This window comes from Euprymna scolopes, chromosome 32, assembly GCF_053919585.1.
Source record: "Euprymna scolopes isolate OS-2025 chromosome 32, ASM5391958v1, whole genome shotgun sequence".
Classification (NCBI taxonomy): domain Eukaryota; kingdom Metazoa; phylum Mollusca; class Cephalopoda; order Sepiida; family Sepiolidae; genus Euprymna; species Euprymna scolopes.
The window spans coordinates 85,372,660-85,396,192 of record NC_136513.1 but is presented as its reverse complement, the minus strand read 5'-3'; the positions used below and the strand labels follow the sequence as shown (position 1 = coordinate 85,396,192).

The following is a 23,533-nucleotide window of genomic DNA, read 5'->3' as shown; positions in this document are numbered from 1 at the left end:
GTACTTAAATCACTGTCTTCAGGTTTTGGTTTCGCTCTCAGTTCGAGTGTTTGTTTTTTTGTTTTTTGTTTTTTTCACTTACAAGAAGTGAACTGTTTAGAAAAAAAAATGAACATAATACTCGCATGTATGAATTAAAATATAATATTTATGCATATTTTACGACGGGGCAATGCTGGGTGGACTGCTAGTATGGAATATTAGTGTATGGATTAGTAGATAAGCATGACAACAAACTAGTTAAAATAAAAACATTAACGTTTTATTACTATAGGATAAGCTCTGGAACAGAAATATGGCGATAATGCGGGATTTAGCAAAAAAAAGAAAAAAAAAAAAAAAGGTCATTTTAAATATGTAACAAATAAATGTTACCTAAGGCAAGATAAATTAATTTTAACATAGTTTAAAGTTTTTATTCAGTTTGAAAAATAAGTAATACCGAGTTGGTAAGTCAAACCGACAACGAGATAGTCGACAGGAAACATGCAGTCTTCGTAGTGTCAGAATTGGCTCAAAACTCGAAAAATAAACAAAATACGGATAGAAAAGTAAGTGACAGCTATTGAGTGTATTTCTATCAGTATTTTGTTTTGTTTCATGATTTAAGTGATCATCAAGACTTCCCAGGGAAACGTCTGATGTCTGATATCTTGTTGTCGTACTAACTTACCTACTCGGTACTGCATGTGTTTCGAATTAAATAGGTGCTTTAAATTAAGAAAAACAAACAAAACTTATCCAAGTAGAAGGAAGAGTAAGTTATCTTGCCTTTGGGAATTTTTATCTGGTATATATCTGAATTATTGACCCCTTTTTCCGTTTGTTGGCTTTCCTAAATACTTGGCGAGAAAAAAATAACATTGTTCAAAAAAAGTCACTGGAACACGTATCTGAAGTTGGCACTGGAACAGGTAACTGAATGTCAGTGGGCACGAAAACGGGTAACTAGACGTCAGCGGGCACTAGAAAAAGTAGCTAGACGAAAAAGTAACTGAACATCAGGGGTTGCTGGAATGCGTAGTTTACGAATCTAATTTTGCCCTTTGAGAAACCGTATACTGATACTTGGATATCCTTTAAATTCCTATACATATATACTGTAATTTTTTTATTTGTTTTTGTTTTATACTAGCATTTCAACCAGGCGTTGCCCGGGTGTATGTTGAGCAAAAAAAAAAAAAAAAATGTGGTAGTAGGAAGGTAGGCTGGAACCCGCAAAGGAGAAAAAAAATGGGGAAAAACGATACTGATCTTGTAAAAATCCGTCGCCTCTATTGAAAGTTTTGGGCAGACATGCAAACATACATACATACATTTATATATTGGTAGCTCAAATTTTTGACCCAAAGCAATGAAAAATCTTGGCCTATCTCAGAATACCCTTTATGTAAAATTTCAAATGTTTCGACCAGAAATTGTCTGAGTAATTTGGTAGAGACCGCAGCGGTCAATTTTTTAAAACTTTGACCCCTATTATGACCCCTTAACATTTATTGTTTGGACTCAAATCAAGTTATTAAGTTAGATCCATGTCCAAGAAACCTATATCTAAAATTTCAAGTGTTTATACCCAAAATTGGCAGAGGAGTTTGGTATAGTTCTCATAGGTGAAATCGTTGAACTTTGACCCCTTAAAAGCCAAATTTCTGGTCGAAAATGGATTACAAAGATTTTACCAAATCTCAGTATCCTAAATTTCGAGTGTGTAGACTGAAAATTGACAGAGTTATTGCGTAGGGAAATGTACACACACACACACACAGACACGTTCACTTTTATATATATAGATTGTTTTTTTGTGTGTGTGTTTGTTTTGGTTTATTTTTATTTTTCAGAAATCACACGCAAGCATGGAAGGTTTTGATGATTCTCCAACCCCAGTGATATCTGAAGAGGTTGCTGAACCCCTGCAGGATCCGATTCTTAAACGGCTTAAAAACCATCAATTTTTAAGGGCAGCCATGCGATGTAACAAAGGTACTCGCCTTCGTCGAAGGTTCGCGGTCAATCCCTGTGTTGACGTCCCTGGTGTGGATACACCCATGTTGATCCACAACCGGGCTCAATGCACTAAGGACAGCTCGGTTGTAGCCTTTACATCCTTTCAAGACGTGGTAGATAGCCTAAAGGAAAAGAATGTCCAGAAGCAGGTTAAGGACCGGATCGCGTTTCGTGTTAATTTTGACAAAATGAACGACAGTATCAGATGGTTGAAACATAAGCCAGACAAGAGTAAACTTGAAGACGTTTGCTTGAAAAGGGCCATTGTTTACGAGTTAAAAGATAAGTTCTTTGACTACGGGAATGGGAGAAGCTACAAACACGGTTATACGTTTATGCTTGAAAATGCGCAGGTCGATGACAAGTTTGTGTCCCCTGAAACAATCGCGTTGCATGTTATAGATGAATATCTCATGAAGAACGATGTCGACCTTTTAATATTTCTGAATTCCTTGAAGCTATCACAGACCGGACTAATGAAATTTCCGGCATTTGCATCTGCATTAGAAAGGGTAAGTTGGTACTATTCATGTTTTTTTTGTGTGCGTATATATATATATATATATATATATATATATATATATAATTATCCACTGACACGTGTTTCGTCGTCTACGACTCAGAGTGGCTGATGAGTCGTAGACGGCAAAACACGTGGATAATTATATTTTAACATTTATTGTTTTGGGCTCAAATTAAGTTATTAAGTTAAATCCATGTCTAAGGAACCTATGCCTAAAATTTCAAACGTTTAGACCAAAAATTGTCGGAGGAGTTTGATAGAGTTCTCAAAGGTCAAATCATTGAAATTTGGCACCTTAACAGACAAATTTCTGGCCGAAAATCGATCAAAGATTTCCCCAAATCTCATTACCCTGTATATCAAATTTCGAGTCTGTAGACTAAAAATTGACAGAGTTATTGCGTAGGGAAATGTACACAGACAGACACACACTTTTCTATCTATATCTTTCTATCTTCTATACTCCTATAAATTCTTTTTCCTTTTGTGTGTATCGATATTCATATTAAAACCCTCTTTTCTATTTATTTAATGTATTTATTTGCTTTCCCACCAAACCAAAGTAGGCACAAGGCCGTTTTTAATGTAGGGTAAAAACTAGCTCACCTAAAAGTAGGCAAAAAGGGGGCACTCTAGTTACCAAAAATAATAATTGTCCCAGTATAGAGGGTTTCCCCTCCATTGACTGGTACAAATTATCTTAAGTGCAGCATCTGCAGAACAGATACTACACTTTGATCCCGGCCTGAAGGCCAAGAACAGGGTGTTTATTTGCTCCCCCACTGAGCAAATTAGGCACAAGGCCAATTTTTAATGTGAGGAGTGAAGGGGAAATGGGGACCAACTCCCCGGGGAGTAGGGGAGCTGGATAGTGACAATTGGTATGAAGGGTTGCCCCTACATTGACCAAGGTCTTATATGTGGGGTTTCCCCCACATATGGTCTTTGCTTGCAGTATCTGTTCCAGCAGATACTACACTTTGATCCCGGCCCAAAGGCCAAGAACAGGGTAGGTATTTATTTGCTCCCCCACCGAGCAAATTAGGCACAAGGCCGATTTTTAATGTTAGGAGTGAAGGGGAAATGGGGACCAACTCCCCGGGGAGTAGGGGAGCTGGATAGTGACAATTGGTATGAAGGGTTGCCCCTACATTGACCAAGGTCTTATATGTGGGGTTTCCCCCACATATGGTCTTTGCTTGCAGTATCTGTTCCAGCAGATACTACACTTTGATCCCGGCCCAAAGGCCAAGAACAGGGTAGGTATTTATTTGCTCCCCCACCGAGCAAATTAGGCACAAGGCCGATTTTTAATGTTAGGAGTGAAGGGGAAATGGGGACCAACTCCCCGGGGAGTAGGGGAGCTGGATAGTGACGATTGGTATGAAGGGTTGCCCCTACATTGACCAAGGTCTTATATGTGGGGGAAACCCCACATATGGTCTTTGCTTGCAGTATCTGCCAGAACAGATGGTATTTATTTGCTCCCCCACCGAGCAAATTAGGCACAAGGCCAATTTTTAATGTGAGGAGTTAGGGAGGGGGAAGGGAAAAAGGGGACCAGCTCCCGAGAGATGGGAAATGGGAGCTGGTTAAAGGTCAGGCATGTGGGGTTGCCCCCACATCTGGTCTTTGCTAGTCATAGCTTGCAGTATCTGCCAGAACAGATGGTATTTATTTGCTCCCCCACCGAGCAAATTAGGCACAAGGCCAATTTTTAATGTGAGGAGTGAAGGGAGGGGGAAGGGAAAAAGGGGACCAGCTCCTGAGAGGTGGGAAATGGGAGCTGGTTAAAGGTCAGGCATGTGGGGTTGCCCCCACATCTGGTCTTTGCTAGTCATAGCTAGTCATAGCTTGCAGTATCTGCCGGAACAGATACTACACTTTGATCTTGTTTATATATTTTATTGAGAAAGAAAAGATTGAACATAAAAAACGTACAAAAAATTCAATTCAACAAAATTAGGCACAAGGCCCTACAAGAAATTGGGAGGGGGAGGGTACAGGGTCTTTTTGACTATGTAACAGATGAGACTTTGAAGTCTCACTCTTGACTGGCAACATTTACCAAAATACCTCAATCACTCTGTGGATCCTAATCTAACTAATAACCCCAGCGTTCAATGTAAAATTTAACTATGTACAATTTGTATATTCATTTCTGTATGTTGTGTGTGTATTTTTTTTTTTTTTTTTTTTTTTGTTGTGTGTGTGTGTGTATGTGTGAGAAAATAAAGTTCGATTTCATTAGAAAGAGTTCTTGAATTAATTGGCATAAAATGTTCGTGGAGTGGGAAAAAACTAATGAAAATGTTCATTTCAAAAATAAGGAAAAAACTACTAATGTGTTGTTAGTAAGACCCCCCTGAACTATTCTATGTGGCTAGATCCCCCACTGTTTTCCGGGGAACCGAAAACAAGCAGAGCATCCCTAATGGGGTTTGGGGAAGTGGCCTTAATGGAGGTGGGAGAAAATAAAGCAACGGATGGAGGGGGTAGGAAGGTGACCTCTGAGTAGGGGGATGACCGGGGGCATCAGAAAATAAAGATGAGGAGCAGGGGGGTTGGGCAGACTCAGAGGTTCTCTAATACCAAAAAATAAAATCAGGAACAGGATCTCATTTGTACCACCAGTCAAGAGTTACTTTACTGAACTTATAATGCTAACCTAGGCGGGATGGGTTCCGTAGGACCCAGCACCGCCCATGCCATGCCTAAGGAGGGAACACGTATTGAAACTTGGCTCCTCGACGGATGCACAAACTAGTGCTGTGCACCCACCTCTTGTCAAATTCCACTCTAGGCAACCTCTTCCAATCGCATCTGATCTTTACTTTAAGCAAATGTTTAAAGTAAACGATCAGATCCCGATCAGGAACAGATGTCCCTTCGTGGACCAACTTGAGGCGCGCGATCCAAATGGTCATGCGCGCTACTGCTAGGATCGCCAGGAAAACCAAACTTTCCTCCCTGGGGAACGGCGGCTCCATGTTGTACACAAAAGTTCCTACGTCGAGATCGAGCAGACACTCGGCATCGATGCGAGCTGTTACCCCCTCGACGTACCTTAATAGGGGCTGTATCCGGCTGCAACTAAAAAACGCGTGCTCGATTGTTTCGGGCTCGCGTTCGTCACAGCACGGACAGAAGCGACTGGTATGTTCTTTATACCGGAAAAGTACGTCGAAGAGGGGCAGCGCATTTCGGACCAGTCGCCAAGTCAGGGAGAATTCCGAGTTATTCAGAACCTCCCGTCCCGGCGCCCAACACCATTGAGAACGGACAACCTCCATCGACCATCCCATCCGCCTACAAAGTGGATCCTTCGCGGTCCCCTCCACTAAATCCCGATACAGTTTCCTCCTTGGCTGATCGAGGACATTGGTCCCTGGCAAAGCTCTAAGAGCGGTTCGGCATTCGGAGAAGAACTTGGACTCCCCCTTCGGTCTACGACGACCTTCTACCGAAGGGTTGGGTTTGAGATTGGGAAACGAGTTCTCAACCACAGGGACCCAAGGAGCGTCTCCTTCAAGCGAACGACCCAGGAAAGCCAATCTCTCAGCGTTTCTATGACACAAGAGACTGGGCTGACCCAGGCCTCCCTCGCTCGGACTTTGAACACAGACCTCTCTGCAGACATAATGCTTACCCTCGTTCCACAAAAGTGAATCGAGGCGCCCTTGTAAGCGGGTTAGTCGTTCTGCAGGGAGAGGAAGTACAGACAAACGGTAAAGGATGAGCGGAAAGACGTATGTAGCACACGCCTCCACCCGACCCTTCAAGGACAATTTCCTTCCAATCCAAGTCTTTACTGACGATTTGACCTTAGACTGTACTTCCGACCAATTCTTTTCCAGCTGAAGTCCCGGTCCAAACCAGACACCGAGAATGCGGACCGGTCCATCGGTCCAGCTGAAAATACCTGGAAGCGAGTTTACCCCGGTCCAGGCCCCCAACCGCAGGCCAACAGACTTGCTACGGTTGAAGATGGCCCCTGTTACTTCTTCGTATCGAGCGAGCGCCTCGACCACCGCTTGAACGTCCGTGAGGCAAGACACGAACACGGTGACGTCATCGGCGAACGCAGAAACCCTGGCTCGTGTGCCTCCAGGGAGAGCTATTCCGCGCAGGACTGGTGTAGCCGCCTCGTCCCTTAACTTGCGAAGGAGGGGTTCCAACGCCAGGACATACAACAGAGGCGACAGCGGACAACCCTGTCGCACCGACCGAGAGACAGCGAACGACTCCGACAGCTTACCGTTGATCTGCACCGCTACCGTCGGCCTGTCATACAGAACAAAGATCCACTTGCGGAAGTCCGGATTAAATCCGGCGGCCTCTAGCACAGATCCTAGGAACCGATGGTCGACCCTATCGAATGCCTTGGACTGATCCAAACTGATCAGCGCGGCTTCGGCGTCGTCTTCTGTTCCCCTCTATGATCGAGCGTATCAAGTGCAAATTGTCTTGAATCGATCTCCCCTTCACAGCATAAGTCTGGTCCGGTTCGATCAAGTCAGTGATGACAACCTGCAAGCGATTCGCAAGAATCTTTGCCAAAATCTTTAACTCTGTGTTTAGCAGAGTCAAGGGCCTAAAATCATCAAAGTTTTCCCTCCCACCATGCCGTTGACCTTTCCTCAGCAATGTGATCACACCCTTGGTCACCTGTCCAGGGATGGAACCCTGGGCAAACCAATGGTTGAACATATCCTTCAGAATAGGGACCAACATGGGCGACAGCCTCAAGTAAAACTCGTAGGGTAAACCATCAAGCCCCGGGGATTTGTTATAGCCGACCTGCTTCAACGCAGTAATGACCTCATGTTCAGTAATAAGACCATCACAGCTAGCCGCCGTGAGGCGGGGCGAGTCAGCCAAATAGCTGCCAAACTCATCAACCCTGAGTCCGGGTAGTTGGGTGAAGCGCACCGATAGATGCTCCCGAAACCCCTCGCAGATCTCCCGAGTCGATACTAAGGGGTGTCCTTCCAGGTTATGTACTTTACGAATGTACCCATCCGAACCGCGCCTTAAAGCAGCCTTACGCTCAACAGCGTCAACATTCACAGCCTCATTAGAAACTTTGTTTAACCTAGCCCTAACTACTTGACCTTCATACCGCTCGCTAGCCAAGCGGTTGAGATCTTGTTTAGCTAGTGCTAACTCTAGGGGGTCCCCCCCCCTCCACCGCCCGGGTCAGCTTATCCTCTAAACGCTTCTTTGCCTTAGCCTTATCTATCGCGAGGCGTTGGCTATACTGGACAGAGAAGCGCCTAATTTTGGCCTTGAGACTAACCCACCACTTACTCCCTGTAACCGCCCCCACTAAAGCCCGCTGAATTAGCTCAGTGACCTTCAACCGGTAGTCCTCCAGCTCCAACAAGGTGCTGTTGAACTTCCAGTATCCGGCCAGTTTAGGCCTAGCACTTAAGCTCAAACGGGCCATAACAAGTTTATGGTCCGAGTGTCCTAGCAAGTGGAACGTGGGGCAAGATAGGAAGTCTACATCGCCTCTTCTAACTAACATCCGATCCAAGTAAGTGCTTGGATGGGAAGGCACTACAGGATGCCACGTCCACATCTCCCGCCCCGGATGATCCAGACGAAATCTGTCGACGAGATCGCACGAGGCCATCAGGTCAGACAGACTGCTGTCACACCACGCCGACCCGCTAGTCCCCCCGACCTTATCTATTTTGGGATCAAGGATTGCATTCCAATCCCCCATTAAAACTAACCGTTCCGGATCCACTAAGAAGCCCTCCAACCGTCGAAAAAAGGTTGCCCTCTCTACAGCAGCATTGGGAGCATAAACAGCAACAATCCGAAAAACACTACAATTAACAGCAACATCAACAACAAGCGCCCGCCCGTCCTCGCCTGCGTGAACAACATTCACCGACGCTGACAGGGTGCGACTCACTAGCAAGGAGATTCCACGACTATAGGTATTGCCATATGCTGAGTAGACATCGTAATCGTTTACCAGCACCTGACAATCCCCGTCACAAACAAAGTGGGTCTCCTGGATAGCGGCAATATCTACCTTGAGGGACACCAAGTCTCTCACAACGCGCGAGGCCTTGCTTCGACACCTGATGCCCCTCACATTCAATGTAGCCAAGTTCAAAGACATGATCACTCACCTCAAGCACTGTCACAGACGGGTCTGAAATCCTGGGCAGTGAGGACATGGCAGGCCTGGCCAAGGCTGCCGGTAAGTAAATCCGATGAAGGTGATCCATCCTTGGCCACGCCCCCCACGTCCAGGGGGAAGGTTAGTTTTAGTGCCCTGTATAGCGATGGGTGTACATACATGGGGATTCTACCCTCACATTTAAAGAAAATGTTGGTCAGTGAAGGATGGTCCCTATCCACCAGCTGCTGGCCTGGGATCGCATTCTTCGCTGCCTTAATTATTGCCCACATTCCTCCAGTCCTAGCGTCCTTGTCGACCCTAACGAAAGTGGTCAACAAGGGAGCGTCCTTGAATTTAGTGGGGTCTGTTACTAGGTCTCCACCGACTTTTTCAAAGTTTTTAAGTTTATTGTACCGGACCTTCTGTTGTCCTTTAAGGTCCGGAGCCGGTTGGAGAGGGTCTGTTTCACAAATCCTGCTTCCTGGCAGGAAGGGGAGCTTTTTGGTCCGTTCAGTGCGGACTTTGGGAGTGGGGGAGGGGATCTCTTTTGGTTGATGGGGAGGCTGAGCGCTTGGGGAGGGGGTAGCCTGCTCGTTTTCTTCTTTTTGGCTCCTGTCACGGGATGAGGGGCGGGAAGAGTTTCTTGGGGCCTTTATAGGAGAGGGGGAAGGTTCTTCGGGTTGCTGGGGTGTTGGGATCACAGGGGGCTCATCCTGTGTTGTTGTTGCGAGGGAGTCCTTCTCAGTCTCAGTGGGGGTAGGAGAGTTTGCGCGTGTCTTGCGGCTTTTCCTCCTCCTGGCCCTCCTGATCTCTGTTGCGCTCAGGGCCATAGAGACTGTTGTTGTCTCTTCCTCTGCCTCTGACGCGGCCTCCTCCTCAGATTCTGGTAGTTTCCTCTTGTTTGAGGAGGAGGGTGTCTGTGTGTCCATTTTCTCCGTCTCGCTCTTCGGTTGTTCTTGGTCTTGGGTGACTGTCTGCAAGGATGGCTGTTTGTTGATCTTGCCTTTCTTTACGACCGTCACCCAGCCTGTCGGTGCCTCTGGAGGATTTGCGGCCGGCGCGGGAGCAGCGGCTTGATTTGTTGTTACGCTTGTTCCCGCCGCTTTTGTGGGCTTCTTCCCTCCATTCCTCTTTGGACAGTCCTTCGCCATATGCCCTTGTTGTGTGCACAGCCAGCAATGAGGCCTCCTCCCTTCCACTATAAGGGAGAGTGTCCACTCTCCGAACTTGAGTGTGGCTGGGATGGCGTAGAATCCAGCCTTGTCCAGGACCATCTGTACTTTGTAGTCCCCGGTCATGATGTTTCTTAATCCGCGGACCGGGGTGACTTCCTCTACGTCTCCATACTGGCTTAGGATAGCCCCCAGTTGTTTGGCCTCCATATAGCAGGGGACGTTTAGAGCAGAAACATTTGCTCTCCTCTTGTTCATATAGATGGGTTGGAGCTTTATGTTCCTGCTCTGATGGCAGGTCCTGGACAGCCTGACTGCGTCTTCGGAGGTGGGGAGCAGAACATCCCACTGTGCGTAACTCCTTCTACAGATGTAGTTGGCGGGAATGTTCTGCTCCAGCAACACGTTCATCATGGTGTCCTTGTTGACGCCCATCAGACCCCTTGTCTTGGTGTCTGAAGTTATCAGCGAGAGCACTCTTTTCTCCAGAACTTCCACTTGACCCGGGAGGGGTTGGATGTTGTTCCCCTGGGTATACTCCTTGTAAGTGGAGTCGAAGAGTGCTCTGTAGTCTTCGGGCGTCAACTTCCCTTGCTGCTCTTTGGGGCCCCATGCCGGTCCTCCATCCTGGTGGGTGTCAGCTGGACTCGGGTTGGGGGGCGTAGCTGGTGTTGTGGGGCTCTCCATTGTTATGGGCATTTTTGGTTTCGGAACGGGGCCGTTGCCAGGCAAAGTAGGCCATTGTGTCTTTGGCGTTGTTTCGTCCTGGCTTGGTTTGCTCTCCGGACCGCTCCCCTTTCTTATTTTCTTCCTTTGCTGGGTGGCTGTCCCCTTGGGGGATGGAGGTGTCTCCCCTTCTGGTGCCGTGTTCCCAGCTGGAGCCTTGGTGGGTACTGTCAAGGGTGTCTCTCCTTCCAGCTTGCTTTTGTTACCACTGGCCGGAGAGTCACCCCTTTTCCGTATTTGGTCCTCTTGGGGAGTGTTGGGGGGCCAATCACTGTCTTCCCCGCCGAATAGTGAGCAGATGGAGGCTATTACATCTTCATCCAGCACCTCAGTTTGGTCCGCGGTGCTGTTTTCCTCCTTTTCTGTTGGGGAGTCGCCCTTTGGGGGAGCGGGGGATGGGTTCCCTGGTCTTCCTCCCTTGGTTCTGCCGTCCTGGGGTGCAGCTGGTTGGCTGGGTTCTGCACTTTCCCCAGATAGTGACTTAACGGCAGCTTTTTCCGCTGGGTTGCCCTCGTGGGGAGCGGTTGCAGGTGCTTTTCGGGGGGTCGCCGCGGGCTGCGGCCCTACCCTCCCGCTTTCTTTCAAGGTCGCCGCGCGCCGGGGCCCTACCTTGTTTCCTGGCGCCGTCTCGCCGGGAGATGCATCAGCTCCCTCACATAGGGAGTCGTTCGCAGTTGAGATGCTGCGCATTTGGGGTGACGTACCCCTCCTGCCTGGCATCGTGGCGGTTGCACTGGCCGCTGGCACGGACCAAAGTGTAGTGGGGGAAAAGAAAACCCAGGGGAATGGAGGGGGAGGAGGGGGAGGAGCGGACTTTGAAGAAATTAGAGTTTTTGACTTCCCCTCATGGGGATGTCGGGTTAGCAGCTCAGATCCCCCCGCGAGGGGGGAGAGCAGAGAAGAAAGACGCAGTGGGTGCTAGCGGGTCAGAGTGCCGCGTCGCAATTAAGAGAGAGAGGGGATAGGCATCCCTGCCCACAGAGGGGAGCAGAAACGAAGCACCCGCCCTACCCCACGTCACCCTACCCACTAACTTACCCCAACGGAAGCGAGAAAGAGAACCCTGTCTGCTCGATCCACTGGGAGAGCAGCGAAGATAGACAAAGTTTGGGCCTGGCAGGTCAGAGTGCTGCTCAGGCAATTAAGTGTGGAGAAATTAGACCATCCCCTGTCTCTAGAGGGAAGAGACCGGAACGAAGAAAAAATGCATGCAAAAAACAACAAAAGCAGGTCTCAACTACCAGCTAGTGGTGCTGGTCCCGAGATTCCAGTCTCCCAAAAAAGGGGATCGGTTTCCGGGTCCAAGCTCCCACAAATGTGGAGTCGGTCCTTTAGGTCCTGACTCCCCAAAGGAGGGGGTCGGTCCTTGCTAACGAAAGTTAGTATGAAAACACCTTAACCTAGCCCGAAAGCCCGGTGGCGGAAAGTTTAGTAACTGAGAGAACAGATACTACACTTTGATCTTGTTTATATATTTTATTGAGAAAGAAAAAATTGAACATAAAAAACGTACAAAAAATTCAATTCAACAAAATTAGGCACAAGGCCCTACAAGAAATTGGGAGGGGGAGGGTACAGGGTCTTTTTGACTATGTAGCAGATGAGACTTTGAAGTCTTACTCTTGACTGGCAACATTTACCAAAATACCTCAATCACTCTGTGGATCCTAATCTAACTAATAACCCCAGCGTTCAATGTAAAATTTAACTATGTACAATTTGTATATTCATTTCTGTATGTTGTGTGTGCATTTTTTTTGACCAAAAGGCCAAGAAGAACAGGTTATTTAGTGTTTGGTACTATCTACTGCCAGAGCCTCATTTGGGGTCCAAAGCACTTAGGCATGGAGCCGGTAGGGGGGAGTGGGGGTCGAGGGTCATTCTAACTAGGTCTTTGAAAAGACTTTATTTAGTTCCCTAAACTAAGTCACTATCACCATAATATCTCATTCTTACCATGGAGTTTATCTACTTAAAATCTCCCCAGCGTATGAGTCGGCTTTATATACAATCTGAAAAAATGAATATTTACATGTTAACAAAACAAAAATTATATATACAAAGAGAAATGATTTTTTTTTAATTAAAACTAAATGAGGGATGAGATGATGGGGAGGCGGGCAAACTAAGATACAACCAAAAAGAAAGGAAAAGGAAACAACTAAACAAAATGCCTATGGGAGCGGGTTAGTAAAGGATCCTCCCATCCTACTTCTAAATATGGTGCGCCCACTATCTTCCGGTCCTGAAGGTCGAAAGCAAGCAGGTCGTTTCCTAGTGGGGAGTGGGGGACCTCGGGACGATATTTTGAAAACAAATTAGATAGGGATGGGCGATATAGGGAATGGACGTCTTCCAAGATAAATGTACGCATAGAGGCAACAGACCAGGGACAAAACAAAGGGTGGACTGGGCATCTTTGGAAGCTCTCCTAGTGCCAATGAAAAATAAAATCGGGGACAGGATCAACTATTATACTTGCCCTAGTTTAGCACCTAATAAAGTATTTTCCACTCAAAGTGGTTACAACCTAACTAATTCTACTCTAATAAACTTTCCTCGGGGCGGGGTTCCATAGAACCTTAGCATCACCTGACTAATACTACTAGGGTGGAAAACAAACTTAAACCTAGTGCCTCATCGAATGCACAAACTAGTGTTGTGCACCCATGTCCTATCAAAGTCTATGCGATGTAATCTTTTCCAATCGCATCTGATCTTTACTTTAAGCATCAGCTTAAAGTAAGCGACCAGATCCCAATCCAAAACAGATTCAACCCCATAGACAATGTTAAGACGTGTAACCCACATCACTAACCTAGCTACCACTAGGATCGCGAGAAACACCAACCATTCCTCCCCAGTATACGGCAGATCCATGTTGCCGACGACGTACGCCAAATCAAGTGGCACCAACTGCTCGGGGTCGATGAGAGCTGTTACCTCTCCGACATACTTCCAGAGCCTCCGAACTCTGCTGCAAAGAAAAAAGGTGTGAACCCTTGTTTCATACTAGTCATCCTCGCAGTGGGGGCAAAAGGGCACGTATTCATCCCTCTTGCAATCCCTGGCAAACAAGCCGAAAATTGACAGCGCATTCTGGGCAAGCCTCCATGTCAAAGAGAATTCTGAATTATTTAAAAAGCTCCTGGCTGGCGCCAAATTCCTCTGAGAGAGGACCTCCTTCCTTGACATGTGCAGCCACTCAACCAGCGGATCTTTTGCAGTACCCACCACTAAATCCCGATATAGCCTCCTCCTAGGCTGTGCAAGGTCACTGGATCCCGGCAATGCCCTAAGGACGGCTCGGCATTCAGAGAGAAACTGCCGTTCCCCCACCAGTCTTCTGCGACCTTCAGCGGCAGGGGTGGATACAAGCTGTGGAAAAGCTTGTTCCACAACTGGTACCCAGTGCAATTCCTCAAGCAGTTTCCGACTCAGGAACGCCAATCTTCCAGCATACTTATGACTTAACAAGTCAGGCATTCCCAAGCCTCCCTCGCTGAGTTTCTGTGTACAGACCTGTAGAAGTTTGAAAAGGAGTTGCTCCAAAGTCTTACAGCAGTCCGCAGGCAGAGGGAGTACTGACAAGTGGTAAAGGATCAACGGAAAGATGTAAGTTTGACACTCCTCCGCACGACCCTTCAGAGACAAGCCCTTGCGAATCCAAGTCCTTACTGACAACTCGACCTTCGTCTGTACTTCCAACCAATTTTTGTCCAGCTGAAGTCCAGGCTCGAACCACACACCGAGAATCCTTACCAGGCCATCCGTCCAGCCGAACCCACCTGGAAGCGAGTTTACCCCAGTCCAGGTGCCCAACCGGAGGCCAACGGACTTGCTGCTATTGACTACAGCCCCTGTGATACTTTCATACTCAGCAACCGCCTCCATCACCGCTTTAATATCGATCCTTCACCCAACGAAAATAGTGACATCAGCATACGCGGACACCCTGGCGAGTTTGCTGTCAGGTAGAGCTATGTCGCGCAAGACTGGTCTAGTCGCCTTGTCCCTTAATTTGCAAAGGAAGGGCTCCAACGCCAGGATATACAACAGAGGCAACAGCTGACAACCCTGGTGCATCGACCGAGAGACCCCAAAGGACTCCGACAACCTACCATTTACTTGTACCGCTACCACAGGATCATGATAAAGAATGGAAATCCCCTTGCGGAAGTCCGGACCAAAGCCGGCGGTCTCCATAACAGATTCCAAGAAACGATGGTCGACCCTATCGAACGCTTTGGACTGATCTAAATACATCAGCACGGCTCCTGTGTCATCTTTTAACCCCTCTATGATCGTGTGCACCAAGTGCAAGTTGTTTTGAATCGATCTCCCCTTCACAGAACAAGTCTGATCCGGTTCGACCAAGTTGTCGATAACAACCTGCAGTTGGTTTGCAAGAACGCGGGAAAAAATCTTCAACTCTTTGTTTAGCAGAGTAATGGGCCGATAATCATCTAAGTCCTCCCCACCATTCCGCTCTCTTTTCTTCAGAAGTGTGACCACTCCTTTGGTTACCTGCCCAGGGATGGATCCCTGAGCAAACCAGTGGTTAAACACACCCGTCTGAAGAGGAACAAACATGGGCGACAGCCTCAAATACAGTTCATAGGGCAGACCATCGAGCCCTGGAGATTTGTTATGGCCAACCTACTTCAATGCAGTAATGACCTCACACTCTGTAACCATCCCATCACAGCTAGCTGCTCGGGTCACAGTAAGGTGGGCAAGCCGGCTAAATAGCTGCCAAACTCCTGGCCGCAGAGTCTGGGTAGTTGAGCAAAGCACTCCTCCAGATGTTGCCGAAACCCATTGCAAATTTCTCGAGTCGATACAAGGGTATGTCCTTCCAGGTTTTTCACCTTCCGAATGTACCCATCTGAACCACATCTTAAGGCGGCCTTATGCTCAACAGCGTCAATGTTCATGGCTTCGTCAGAGACTGTTTAACCTAGCTCTAACTCCATGACCTTCATAACGCTTGCTAGCCAAGCGCTGGAGGTCCCCCTTAACTACTGCTATCTGTAGGGGATCCCCGCCAGCCACCGCTCGCGTCAGCCTATCATCTAGGTGCATTTTGGTCCATGCCCTAATTAACACGAGGCGTTGGCTATATTGGACACAAAAAAGCCTAATGGTAGCCTTAAGTCTAATCCACCAGCTACTCCCAGCAATCGCCCCCACTAACTCCCGCTGAATTAGTGTTGTCAGCTGTTCCCAGAAGTCGTTCATCTCCAGTAAGAAGGCGTTCAACTTCCAGTAGCCAGCCAACCTAGGCCTATTACCTACTCTCAAACGGGCCATTACTAATTTATGGTCCGAATGACCTAGCCAGTGGAATGTGGGAAAAGATAAGAAATCTATGTCGCCTCTTCTGACTAACATCCTATCCAAGTAGATACTTGAACAGAAGGCCTCACTTTTTTGCTACGTCCACGGAATCTGTTGACAAGACCGCACGAAGCCATCAGGTCAGACAGGCTACTTTCACACCTCTCCGACCCTCTATCCCCCCTGACCTTATCTGTCCAGGATGGCATTCCAGTCCCCCATTAAAACTATCCGCTCCAGACCTACCGATAGGAACACCTCTACCTGCCAAAAAAAGGAAACCCTCTCCCCAGTGATGTTGGGCGCGTAAACAGCCACAATCTGAAACTTACCGCTTTTAACGGCAACATCGACCACGACCAGCCTTCCATGAGCGTCCATGTGGACTACAGTAACCGTCGCAGCTAGGGTGCGACTCACTAGCACAGAAACCTCACAACTATGGGAATTGCCATATGCTGAGTAAACGTCTAAGTCGTTCACCAGCACATCACAATCCCCGGGCCCAACAAAGTGGGTCTCCTGAATCGCACCTATATCTACCTCAAGGCCACGAGATCCCTCGGCACACAAGCAGCCTTGCTTCAGGATCTCATGCTCCTTGCATTTAAACTAGCTAGGTTCAAGGTTGTTGCCATAATTCCCTAACTAGTAATATTCATCGAAAGCGGGTCTAAAATCCTCGGGAGTTAGAACGCCGAAGGACTGACCGATGCTGAAAGTTAACAACTGTTGTGAACTGACCTCCACGGACCAGTCCCCCCACATCCAGGGGAAGGTTATTTTTAGAGCTCTATAAAGGGACGGGTGTACATAAACGGGAACCCTCCCTTCACACTTTACTGATATCTGCATTAGAGACAGGTGCTCATCGTCAACTATCTTCAGCCCCGGAAAAGCTTGCTTTGCCTCGGCTACGATCCTCCATAGCGCCTTCACCCTCACGCCCTTCTCCTTTCTTATGAACGTGATCATCATTGGCGTCTCACAGAAGTTGGTTGGCCTCTCCACCTTTCCATCCACCTCGGTGAGCTTCTCCAATTTCCTCACGTTTTCTTTTGACCTGCACTGAGGTCTGCTTGTCTTTGGAGTTACGTCCACCTCGCATATCCTCTCCCCAGGTAAAAAGGGGCGCTTCTGCATCCGTTCTTTCCAGACCGGAGTCACCGAGGTGGTGGTGGACTCTTGCTCTTCTATGCTCTGTTCTTCCATATCTTCTGATGCCTTGGCTTCTAACGTCTCCTCACTAGTAGTAGGAGAAGGAGTATGCGGAGGAGGAGGGGTGTTCTGCTCAACCATGGGGTCTGAAGGTTGCGCAGGGTTTTCTTGGTCGTGACGGTCTTCTTTAACTTTTTTTATTCGTAATTGTTGGGGGTTCTTTATGTGGTCTTTCTTTCCTTCCCTTTTTCCTATTTTTACTTCAGATTTCTCATCTTTCGATCTCTTGTCTTTTTGCTTTTCCAGGGCTGCTGACTTCTGTTTATTTGCCACCATACTCCAGCTATTGTTTGTCTCCATCGCTGGTGTGACCACCTTCTCTGCCACTTTCGGTGGGGGTACTAGTACCTTCTTTGGGCAGGTTTTAGCCATGTGGCCTGGTGTCATGCAATTCCCTCGATGATTATGGATATTGTCCATGTTTTCCATGTTAGCTGGGCAGGAATCGCATTGAAACTTGCCCTTTTTGCCCTCATTTTCAGCTTATAATCACTGGTCATTATGTTCTTGCTTCCACGTCCCCATATTGTAACAAAATGGCACCCACCTGTTCTTCAAAGCATCACGGAACTCCTAAGACTGTAACTGTCGTCCGCCTCTTTTCCAAATATTCTGGTTTACAGCAGACTCCCTTCCATATTGTGTCGCTTTTTGCGACCTTTACTGCTTCTTCTGCTGTAAGGAGCAGAATGTCCCACATCGCATAGCTTCTGCACACCAGTTAACTCCTGTAAGCCCCTTCTGCTTTTCATCTGAAGTCACCAGAGATACAATTCTGCTTCTGAGACTAACTTTCCAGAGACCAGCTTCATTTTATTATCATCCGTTAAGCACTTATATTTTTCTTGAAAAAGCCTTCTATAGACGTCCGGGCTCTTCTGTTCTTTTGGCCCCCAGCTACTTGCTTTCTCTGGGCTCTCTCCAGGATTCTGCTCCATCGTCATTTGTTCTTGTGGTGCAGGTCGCCTGACCATTGCTGCCTCAAAATTGAGTGATTGCCACCTCTTTAGTAATGGAACCTTTTTTTGTGGGCTGTTATTTGCAGATCTGACCACTCATTCTTCTCTCCCCTTCTGCGAACGGGTGCGAGCTGCTGCAACTTGGCTTTTTGGGGATGGACCATTCTCCACCTGGCGTATTCTTTACATATTCCCTCCATCCTTTATTTTCCTCTTCACGCGTCTTCGGCATCACCGTCTTGATAGATATTCCTAACGAGCTTCCCCCGGCAAACGCCCATGGGTTGAGGAAGTCCTTCAAGTCGTCCTTCTCCATTCCAAACGTACTTGATGCAGTTCCCCCTGCATGTGGCGATCCCCGTCTTGTCTGCTGAAGTAGCTGTCCTGTTACCCTCCACTATGTACACTGGCGGTGAGGGCGAGTAGCCTGCACTAGGTAATGGGGCCCTACCGGGTGTGGTGCCCCCCATGTCGCATATAAACGCTGCAGGCGACAGTTTCCCACAGTGTTAAGGTCCCACTGGGTGTGGTTCCCCCTAATACGGACACGGACTCTGGGGTACCACACCTGGTGGTACCCCCCCCCCAATGGCACTGGAGTGCCACTGGGTGTGGGGCCCCCCCACTCGACACGGTCCCTACACCAGGGGCGTCCACCATGGTGGCAGAGGCTTGCCTCCTCTAGGTGTTGGCTCAGTCCCCTTCTCCGACCCACCGAATTGGAAACTAGGTGGACCTTCGCCTAAAAAGGCACGTCAGTTTCCCCTAGCCTGACCGGCTGCTTAAGTCGGATCCAGACACTGGACTATCTGTAACAAAATAGAAAAAACGGTTAGTGGTAACAAAGAATGGAGTCGGTCCTTTGAGGCCAAACAAGAAAAACCCTTGAACTTGACCAAAAATTGGTCAAGTGGGCGATCGCTGATCTTTGAAAAAGAGAAAGCCTAGTATGCTTAGAACAGATACTACACTTTGATCTTGGTTCAAAAGTCCAAGAACAACAGGGTGTTTATTTGCTTCCCCACCGAGCAAATTAGGCACAAGGCCGATTTTTAATGTGAGGAGTGGAGGGAAAATGGGGACCAACTCCCCGGGGAGTAGAGGAGCTGGATAGTGAGAATTGGTATGAAGGGTTTCCCCTACATTGACCAAGGTCTTATATGTGGGGGGAAACCCCACATATGGTCTTTGCTTGCAGTATCTGCCAGAACAAATACTACACTTTGAGATATTAAATTTTTTTATTCACAGGAAAAAAATACAATAGGGAAAATGAACAAAAAGCTTAGGCACAAGGCCAACTCAAAATGAAGGGGGGGGGGTGAGGTTGGTTGATCCATCTCATCTCTATTGTAATGTTTGAAAGATTTTTCTCTCGGCCAGCATCTTTTATCATGGTTACCCTTTTAAATTTGTATTTATGTGTGTGTGGTGGGAGGGGTGAGGTGTTCCTACTGAAACCCAATTTTAAAACATTTTTTATTCATATCGAAAAATACAAAAAGATAATATTAATATTAATTGTTGCAATGTTTTGGATGAACTAATGAAGTAGTTATTTTTTTGCTGCCCACCTCGGCAAAATGTGGCACAAGGCCGGAAAGTGGGGATCCAGCAGGCTCCTCTAAAGGAGGGGCACTCCTGCAATTGAAAAAATTGCCTGAGTAACCCCGTCGGCATTCCCCGGTAGGGGCGCCTCAGGCAGTAAGCAATGAACTTACTCCACCGGAAAGCCCAGTGGCAAGGTCTGGGAGGGTGGACCTTCTAGGTATTACTCAGGCGGTGTACCTCTGTTCAACAGGTGCTGTTGGGCTGAGTGTCAAGTAACGAATCCTTGACAAGTACTACAACCCTGTCTCCCTGCAGCCGAAGCCGCTAGGAGACCTTCCCAATCAGATGAACTAACGGGGTATCATTCCACACAGTCGAACGATTCTATTTATAAACGATGCTGCTAGGAACTGACGAATCGAATTAATTCACATTCTGCTACCAACCAATCAGAAACCAGAATTGCTTCATAAATATTAAACCTTTTCTGTAGCAATTTCACATGTCTTTTTCCATCTCGACATGGTAAGAATATTTTTCTCTGTGGAACTGTCTACTGCAAACAAGTCACCTCTCGGACTTGTATGTAACAACGAACCATCGGAAACTGTTCTGTCTACTGCAAACCAGTCACCTCTCTAGACTTGTTTAGAACAACGAACCATCTGAAACTGTTCTGAAATGAAACATGGCTTACACTTCTAGAGATTATGGGCCCAGCGTGCATCTTTATTTCGATGGATCCGAATCAAAATTCGAATTATGGCAAGTTAAATTTTTAGGATATCTACGAATCCAAAAGCTACACAAAGTACTTCAAACACAACCTAAAAACAGAAACGACCCCGACTCCATTGAAAAGAACGCAACTGTCTTTGCGGAATTAATACAGTGTTTAGATAACCGAAGTCTATCACTGGTAATGAGAGAAGCCCTGGACGATGGCTGCAAAGCATTAAACATATTGAGAGAGCATTATATATCAAAAGGAAAACCCAAAATTATTTCTTTATACACTGAACTGACCTTTCTAAAACGAATGGAAGCCGAAACTATTACTGATTATATTATAAGAGCCGAAACGACTGCAAATTCTTTAAAAATGTCTGGTGAAGTTATAAGTGACAGTCTGTTAATTTCCATGGTCCTTAAGGGATTACCTAGTGATTTTAAGCCATTTACTACCGTGATAACTCAGAAAGAAAAACCCATGACTTTTAGCCAATTCAAGGTAGCACTCAGAAGTTACAAAGAAACTGAAAAAATGATCACAGAAAAAAAATGAATCCACAAATATCATGAAATTTAAAAATACACACATAAAAACACCAAAATTAAATTATACCCATGCCAGGAATAAAAAACGCAACTTTGCCAAAAACAATTTCTCTCCCAAGAAAAGTACAAAAATTATTTGCTATAATTGTGGACGACCTAATCACAAGAGTTTCCAATGTAGATACAGGACTCAAAATGGCGACTCCATGAAAAATGTAGAGAGCTCTGTTAGCGAACATACATTTTTATTTTCGTGTACGTTTAATGCTTCAACAAACAATAATAATTTTCTTGTCGATTGTGGGGCCACGGCACATGTGATTACAAAGGAATCTGATTTTTGACCCCAACTTCAAGCCACAAAATCATTTTGTAGAACTAGCTGACGGGAGTTGAGTAAATGATATTGTTTTAAAAAGAGACGATGCTAAAATCTCGCTAAGGAACAATAAAGGTGAATTATGTTTCTGTATTCGAGAAAACGCTCTTCTAATCCCAAAATTCAAACAAAATATATTTTATGTACAAGCTGCCATAAAACAAGGTGCAAAATATAAATTTTAGCCCCAATAAATCAAAACTGGTATACCCGAATGGAACTGTATTCGACATTAAAGAAAAATGGAAGACTATATTATTTAAATAACGTAGTCCCATCGAAAACCGCCTGCCATGATCTACAGACATGGCATAAAATTCTTGGGCACTGCAATATTCCTGATATCAAAAAGTTGCCGACTGTAGTTGATGGAATGAAAATACAAGCATCAAAAAACTTCGACTGCGACGCCTGTACGCAAGAGAAAATGACAAACTATCAAAGCCAGATACCAGACAAAAAGGAAAAAAATAAAAAATAAAAAAAATCCTATCAATGGTGCATTGAGCGGTTCCGTGGAACCGATGGCCAGAGATCATTATAGATATGTGTTGAATTTCATAGATGACCATTCAGGTTTAATAATGGTTTACTTTTTAAAGAACAAATCTGATACCCTGCTAGCAACTAAAAAATATCTAGCCGACATGGCTCCCTACGGTGAAGTCAAGTGTATTCGCTCTGACAACGGTACAGAATTCACCAATAAAGACTTTGAACTTTTACTAATTAACCATCATATCAGGCATGAAACATCAGCTCCTAGATAGCCACACCAAAACGGGACTGCTGAACATGCGTGGCGGACACTTTTTGAAATGGCAAAATGCCTACTCATTGAATCAAAACTCCCTAAAACCCTCTGGACATACGCACTTATGGCAGCAGTCTATATACACAACAGGTGCTTTAACAAAACGCTATCTAAAACTCCATATGAATCTTTCTGTGGTAAAAAAACAAATTTAAGCAGAATGCATATATTTCGTTCAACTTGCTTTGCATATATAGATAAAAAGAGTAAATTGAATATTAAGGCCGACAGAGTTATATTTCTTGGATACAATAAAAACAGTCCAGCCAATTTAGTATTTTTTCCATAAAAAAATAAAATAAAAAGAATCTGATGTTTAAAATTCACAGACACGTTTAATTTTACAGACGAAATCCCGTCATATGAAGAAGATGAAATTATATTCCTTCAAATAATTAAATCAAACGAAGACAATAAAAATGACGGAGACAAGAGTGTCCATCATATGATGATGATGATGATGATAAAGTCGAAAGATGTCCCAAAAGAAATAGAAGGCGACCCGATTTTTTTGTGGTCGACAATATAAAAGATTATCAAATCGACTATTGCTATTCAATGGAAAATGTGCCAAAAAGCTTTAATGAAGCAATTAATTCAGAACATTGTGATTAATGGAAAATTGCCATGAAAAAAGAAATAGATGCCTTAACCGAAAATGATACCTATACGGTAGTGCCTCTACCAAAAGATAAACACATTATTTCTACAAGATGGGTCTTTACAAAAAAGACTACAGCAACAGTACAAAGCTAGATTTGTTGCTAAAGGGTACTCTCAGATTTACGGTATAGAATATTTTTCTACGTTTTCACAAACCTAACGACAATCAGAATTTTACTACAAATCGTATCACAATATGATCTAAACATCCATCAAATGGACGTAAAAAATGCTTATTTGAATGCCCCAATAGACTGAAATTTATATTACCCCTCCAGAGGGATTTATAATGAAAAATAAAAATAGTGTATGGCAACTTAACAAGTCATTATATGGTCTAAAGCAAAGTGCCCAGTGTTGGAATACAGTATTTTATGATTATATTATTAAACAACAATTTAGACAATGCGCTGTAGACCCCTGTTTATATATCCAACACAAAGACGATAAACTACTGATTTTGGTTTTGTGAGTCAATGATATTCTAATTGCATCAAATTGTGACATAATGTTAACCGATGTTTAGAACAAATTAAGTAAAAGATTCAAAATGACCGATCTTGGCAAAATATCCTGGTTTCTGGGGATAGAATTTACTCAAAGCAAAGGACTTGTTATGATGACTCAATAGAGATACATCGACAAAATACTATTAAAATTTGGAATGGGAGAGTGCAAGAAACGTTCTACACTGGTCGAAAATGATATTAATAAAAATATACACACAGAATCTGAAATAATAAATGACACACAATACTGCTAAA

The 23,533-nt window shown here is 45.5% G+C and overlaps 1 protein-coding gene across 4 annotated transcripts in view; it reads left to right on the top strand.

Moving 5' to 3' along the window:
* LOC145256464 (uncharacterized) overlaps nucleotides 1-23,533 on the top strand; it is a 56,586-nt gene that overhangs the window by 7,828 nt on the left and 25,225 nt on the right. For all 4 annotated transcript variants that reach the window (XM_080115399.1, XM_080115396.1, XM_080115397.1 and 1 more), the window contains one exon: nucleotides 1,839-2,516. In XM_080115399.1, the coding sequence (XP_079971525.1) occupies nucleotides 1,854-2,516 (663 nt within the window). In that variant the 5' untranslated portion in view covers nucleotides 1,839-1,853. The remainder of the gene's footprint in view (nucleotides 1-1,838; nucleotides 2,517-23,533) is intronic.